Source organism: Bufo bufo, chromosome 7 (genome assembly GCF_905171765.1).
Source record: "Bufo bufo chromosome 7, aBufBuf1.1, whole genome shotgun sequence".
NCBI classification, from domain to species: domain Eukaryota; kingdom Metazoa; phylum Chordata; class Amphibia; order Anura; family Bufonidae; genus Bufo; species Bufo bufo.
The window spans coordinates 10435371-10442113 of record NC_053395.1 but is presented as its reverse complement, the minus strand read 5'-3'; the positions used below and the strand labels follow the sequence as shown (position 1 = coordinate 10442113).

General features: G+C 43.6%; 2 protein-coding genes across 2 annotated transcripts in view; one reads left to right on the top strand and one right to left on the bottom strand.

The window, feature by feature from the left end:
* The window catches only part of LOC121009019 (zymogen granule membrane protein 16-like), an 81312-nt gene extending 79170 nt beyond the window's left edge, over positions 1-2142 (bottom strand). Inside the window, exon 1 of the mRNA XM_040441898.1 lies at positions 1751-2142. The gene's annotated coding sequence lies outside the window, so the exon portion shown is untranslated. The remainder of the gene's footprint in view (positions 1-1750) is intronic.
* On the top strand, positions 1158-3571 carry LOC121009018. The gene is made up of 2 exons (XM_040441896.1): positions 1158-1374; positions 2207-3571. The coding sequence occupies exon 2, from the start codon at positions 2236-2238 to the stop codon at positions 3220-3222; it is 987 nt and encodes a 328-aa protein (XP_040297830.1). The 5' UTR covers positions 1158-1374; positions 2207-2235; the 3' UTR covers positions 3223-3571.
* Positions 3572-6743: the final 3172 nt, after the last annotated feature.

Below are 6743 nucleotides of genomic sequence, written 5' to 3'. Positions count from 1 at the left end.
TTTGTTAAGCTTCACCCTCAGTTTATTTAAAAATAGTCACATGACGGCAAAAGGATATGTGCACCTTGTGAGGAAACCAATAAAGTTTTGTGTGGAGATCATTCAGACCTAATGACACGGCCGGATTTGCTGAGTCAGCGACGGGGGCTGATAGCTGTAGGATGTCTGGGCATGCTGGGAGTTGTAGTTTTACAACAGCTGGAGGGCCGCAGGTTGAGCATCCTTGGTCTATCACATGCCCTCAGCGTAAGAGAAGGTCCCCCCATAAACCAATCCTGAGCCATAAGGGTCCTGCAAGGGTCTGTTACTAGTGGCCATCCGGATAAGTGCCAATCTTGCTCTGGTTTCCACCACCTGGCTGCCACCCCAAGAGTTGGCCAAGAGCCGAAGTCTAGTTCTGGCCTCTCCCTGAAGGGAGAAGCCAAGGGTTTTGCCAGGGGGTGAGGAACCAGATGGCCAAACACACCCTCCTAGTCCTCAGGAAGGGGTACCCAAAATGGCACCACAACCCTGAACAGTTCTAGTGACAAACAACGTGAACACAAAAATAAGTGACTGTGTGCCAGTTACTGCCGGACATTCAGATGGAATTATAAAAATTCCTCTTCTTACGCCATTCCGTAAAACCAGACAAAGAGAGGTGAGTGCGCTCACAATGTGAGAAAGTGCGTGCAAATATGCCTTCACTTAGTGGGCTCCCAGCCTCGGTGAGCTCAGGCACCCCAGGGTTACCACTCCTGGGACACTTCTGCACCTAAGGCTTTCAAGCATCTCAGCCCATGGCTTTGATCCGGAGGCCCTTGGGCACCTACCATATGGCAGTAATGGTCCTCTGTGTGGTTCTCTGCTCTATTCAACATCCCAGCGGTCCAGATCAACCTCCAGGACTGCTAAGAACAGATACTACACTTGATCTTAGCTACCCCATGTGCAGGAATTGTCTGTAATCGACCCTCTTTGTCCCATTGTTTTGGAGTTGCCCCACATCTCCATACTTCGGCATAGCCTGAGGATATCAGTTGAACTGGGCGTTGATGGAGGGTCTGATTTTGTATCCCTCCCCGCCATAATCCTCCAATCATCTCAAAATAAACTTTTTGTATCTTTTTGTTTCTGCAAATTGATATAACGGTAGATGGGGCAGCACCATGAGTCAGTGTGGCAGGACGGGGACGTCTGTTCAGTCTTGATTTACTGTCGACCCTCCCATCGTGTGGGAAGGAAGTTGCACTCAGCACAGAAGAAGATAGAAGAATAAGCAAAGCCGCATGACGCCAGCATATACCAGACACTCGCTGTAACCTGCGCTCATCGGGCTGGGGCGCCGTGGGGTGGTGGCACAAGCTTTGGACTATCCTCAGGGACAGGCTGCAGGTAAGAAGCCCACATCCCTCCATTTACTTCTACAATGTCTTTAGTGACTTCAGTACCAAAAACACGTTATCACAACTCTAGGGGCTGAGGCTGGAGTCATTTTGAAAAAATCTTGACTTTAAAAGACCCCAATCCAATCCTAACAGATCCATTAAATTTACAAAAAGTTTGCCTAACTTCATTCACATTAGAAAATTTGGTGAGATATTTGTGGCCCTGGCAGAAGAAGCCACATGTGATGGGGCTACAGACAATCCATTTTTATCATTGGGTCCCACTGTCTAGTAGGACCACCTGACAACCTAGTAACCAAAGGGGCTACCAGACCAATGTACCATATTAGAGGGGAGCATGATTAAAGATGTTCTATTTTTACCTACACCTGGATATGTGATCATGGACAAAGTGGCTCCAAGAATCCAAATCCTAGCGGCTGAGAAAGTTCTCATTGTCCTACATAACAAATAGCCTCTCATGTCTTATCTCCACCACTACATTTCTATATGGTTTCTCAGCTACTTCTCCAACAACAGGAAATTACTAAACCTTGTGGTACCGGAGAGGCCAGCACCCTTCCGGTACCATAACTCAGGTTCTTCAGAGAAAAGGGAGGAGGGTACCAGGGATGTGTCATAAGCTGAGCTCTGAAGGAGGCAAAATATATAAGAAAAAAACTCCCCCGCCCCTCACTGGTGGTCCTCATAAGCTTTGGGCTGACTGTCCTAGGTAGGGTACTGCATGCTATTATAGTACTGGATAGGTTGACCAACCCTGGGGACATACTTCTTTCCTGTATTCTTCATAGTGCTATCTATTTATTTATTTATTTTAGGTTTTCTCAAAGGTGCCAAAAAGATCACCATGGCAAGTCAACTTCTGAAGTTAGCCATGCTCCTCATGTCATTGACCTATTCTTCATCCCTGGGCCAAGCGATCACTGTTGCTACTGAAACTAAATTCAGCAGTGAAAAATATTTCCAAACGTTAAACGTTACAGGCAATAGCTTTGCTGCTTTGATGGATAACTCAGCCAATGAACTTAAGACGTCTCATGCAAGTACCGAAGAGTCAAAAGTCACCCCTGAACAACAGACAAGTCCAAGCAGTGTGGCCACTCAAGAAGTAACATCAAAATTCACAGCATATGTGATGACCATTGGGTTAACCATGAGCAAAGACCCACCACCTGTCTCCTCCACAAATAGATCAATCACTGACCTGCTCAACCTTTCTGCAGGGCTCCCAGTTACAAGTCAAGAAGATGATGTGACAAATAATCAGAATATGCCTACTTCTTCCCAGCCATCTGATGAGACAGTGGCAATTTCTACAGCATTGGCCACAAAGACCCCAAAAAATACCTCCTTGCCCACTAAGAAACCTGAGGAGATATCAAACAACGATAAGCAGACATTCATCCTTATTGGGGTCTGCATTGTGATCCTCATCCTGATCCTGATCACCACATTATTCATAATGGTGAGGAGCAAGAGAAGGAGGGGTTCCCAGAGCTTCATCAGTAGGAGAAGAAGCTCCAACAAGCAGGATGTATGGGCCGGTCAGGTACCAGAGCTGGGAGATGGGAAGATGACCCAACATCCAATGGGGAGGGAAAATGGGACAGCAGGAAACAAAGAAGAGGCTGGAAAGGAACAGGAGATGGTCACCTTCATCAGTGGTGAGAAGAAAGACGATTCTGTGGTTTTGCTGAATGAAATAGGCAACGGAGACACCATGGAGGAGAAGAAGCCGCTGCTGGAGGACCGTCCACATGAGTATGAGGAACAGGAGAAGCTTCTCATGGCGGAACAGACTCCAGCCCTGACTGTGGAAAAAGACCAAGTGTGAGGGGGACATGGACACCAACCTGGAGACAGAAGAGGAACAGCCCCCTATAATGTCCAGTTATTATATACAGCACAGCTTTATTACTAAAGGGTTAATCTGGTGACCCACATTACATCGGAACACTGCACCCACCTAATGGAATCTGCATGGGGGCAGGGGACTCTCATATCTATCTATTTTATATCTATCTATCTATTTATCTTATATCTATCTATCCATCCATTATCTATCTATCTATCCTTCTATCTCATATCTATCTATCTATCTATCTATCTATCTATCTATCTATCTATCTATCTATCTATCATCTATCTATCTCTCATACTGTATCTATCTATCTATCTATCTATCTATCTATCTATCTATCTATCTATTATCTATCTATCTCCTATCTATCTATCTATCTATCTATTATCTATCTATCTATCTCATATCTATCTATCTATCTATCTATCTATCTATCTATCTATCTATCTATCTATCTATCTATCTATCTATCTATCTATCTATCTATCTATCTATCTATCTATCTATCTATTATCTATCTATCTATCTATCTCATATCTATCTATCTATCTATCTATCTATCTAATATCTATCTATCTATCTATCTATCTATTATCTATCTATCTATCTATCTATCTATCTATCTATCTATCTATCTATTATCTATCTATCTATCTATCTATCTATCTATCTATCTATCTATCTGTCTATCTATCTATTATCTATCTATCTATCTATCTATCTATCTATCTATCTATCTATCTATCCTTCTATCTATCTGATATTTATCTATCTATCTATCTATCTGATATTTATCTATCTATCTATCTATCTATCTATCTATCTATCTATCTATCTATCTATCTATCTATCTCTCCTGCCCACTTTCCACTTATATAATTTGCTTATATTTGCTCTGTAGAACTTTCTATGACATTTGTATTATTTAGGCTGAGTTCACATCACCCTTTAGCTTTCTGTTTTTCTGATCCGTCAGAAGAAGGGCGCATTCACATGATGGCGCCGTGTTTTGTGGTCCGCAAAACACAGAATGCCGTCTGTGTGCGTTTTGCAACTTGCGGAACGGAACAGGCGACCCATTATACAAATGCTATTCTTATCCGTTTTTTAGACGGGGAAGGGGGTTTCGGCAGTACTTTTTTTTTTCCATCTAAAAAAAACGGATCTCAGTTGGAAATGGCTCAGACAGATGCAACAGGATCCGTTTAGTTTTCCTCTCTCTCTTTTTCTGACAGGTCAGAAGAACGGAAAGCTAAACGGTGATGTGAACTCAGCCTTATACTTGTATGAATTAGGTGAATAGTTGGATATTATATATTATTATAGGTGGCAGCCATGTCGTGGCCCCGGTATGCGATGGCACCGGTCCCCTCATGTCCAGCTGCTTCCTCACATATCGGCTCGATCGCTTGGCCATTATTTCTGTAATTAGTTAATATTTCCTCATTAAATATTTTTTTATCTAGTAATGAAGGAGTTGCTGCTTCTTGGCCGTGGCCCCGGCGAGCTTACATCCTCTGTGCTGCTGCTACATGGGGTTTGCTTGACGTCACCCCCCCCCCCCCCCCCCCCTTCACCATACATGGCAGCTGTAAGTGATGGTTCTGCAGGGGCTGCTGGGACTTGCAGTTCCACAATTACATGTCCCAAGAGAGGGTTAACTAAAAAAGAAGCAATAGTATTCGTATGTGTATATACAGTGAGATGCAAAAGTCTGGGCGCCCCTGGTCACAATTCCTGTTACTTTGAAAAGTTACTGTGATGTTCAGCTCAGACTGAGGGCCATGGTAAAACCTTCAGCAGATCAGGGGACTGTGAGGACCATAGTAAAACCTTCAGCAGATCATAGGACTGTGACGGCCATGGTAAAACCTTCAGCAAATCAGGGGACTGTGAGGACCATGGTAAAACCTTCAGCAGATCAGGGGACTGTGAGGACCATGGTAAAACCTTCAGCAGATCAGGGGACTGTGAGGACCATGGTAAAACCTTCAGCAGATCAGGGGACTGTGAGGACCATGGTAAAACCTTCAGCAGATCAGGGGACTGTGAGGACCATGGTAAAACCTTCAGCAGATCAGGGGACTGTGAGGACCATGGTAAAACCTTCAGCAGATCATAGGACTGTGACGGCCATGGTAAAACCTTCAGAAAATCAGGGGACTGTGAGGACCATGGTAAACCTTCAGCAGATCATAGGACTGTGACGGCCATGGTAAAACCTTCAGCAGATCAGGGGACTGTGAGGACCATGGAAAAACCTTCAGCAAATCAGGGGACTGTGAGGACCATGGTAAAACCTTCAGCAAATCAGGGGACTGTGAGGACCATGGAAAAACCTTCAGCAAATCAGGGGACTGTGAGGACCATGGAAAAACCTTCAGCAAATCAGGGGACTGTGAGGACCATGAAAAAACCTTCAGCAGATCATGGGACTGTGACGGCCATGGTAAAACCTTCAGCAAATCAGGAGACTGTGAGGGCCATGGTCAAACCTTCAGCAGATCATGGGACTGTAAGGGCCATGGTAAAACCTTCAGCACATCATGGGACTGTAAGGGCCATGGTAAAACCTTCAGCAGATCATGGTAAAACCTTCAACTTGCATCTTTTGAGGTGTGTTTAGAATCATTATCCATTTGTAGAAGTCATCATCTTCAGCTTCAATTTTTTTACAGTTGGTGTTATGTGTGCTTCCAGAATTTGCTGGGATTTCATTGAATCCATTCTTTCCTCTACCCTCATGGTTGGAGAGATGTTTTTTTCATGAAATTCTGGACCCTTTTTCCTCAAAATATATCTTTGCTCATTGTGGCCAAAGAGTTCTACTGTAACCTCATCAGTCCACAGGACTTGTTTCCAAAATGCATCAGGCTTGTTTAGATGTTCTTCTGCAAACTTCTGATGCAGAATTTTGTGGTGAGAAGTAGACCTGGGAGAGGTTTTCTTCTGATGACTCTTCCCTGAAGGTCATATTCGTGCAGGTGTCGCTGAACAGTAGGACAATGTACCACAACTCCAGAGTCTGCTAAATCTTCCTGAGGGTCTTTTGCAGTAAAGCAGGGGTTCTAGCAATCCTACGAACAGCTGTCTCTGAATCTTTCTTGGTCTTTCAGACCTTCTCTTGACCTCCACTGTCCCTGGTAACTGCCATTTCTTAATTACATTCAGAAATGATAAAATAACAACCTGAAAACGCTTTGTCTCTTCCTATAGCCTTCTCCTGCCTCGTGGGCCTCAACCATTTTCATTTTCAGAGTGTTAGACAGAACCCTTAGAAGAACCCATGGCTGTTGTTTTTAGGACATTGTTAGAGGAGTTCAGGTATTTAGAAAACGTTTTAATTTGCATCACCTCCATTTTTCCCTCTAAAATTGTACAAAACCAAAATAATACACTGATATTGCTTAAAATCTTGAAAAGTGTGTTTCATCTGTAACTTTCTCCCTTTTGGAGATGATTTCATCTTCAACTTGCTGAACTGTTCACAGTAA

Excerpts from the sequence above, each read along its gene's own strand:
- LOC121009018 (XM_040441896.1), top strand. The coding sequence starts at position 2,236 with ATGGCAAGTCAACTTCTGAAGTTAGCCATGCTCCTCATGTCATTGACC.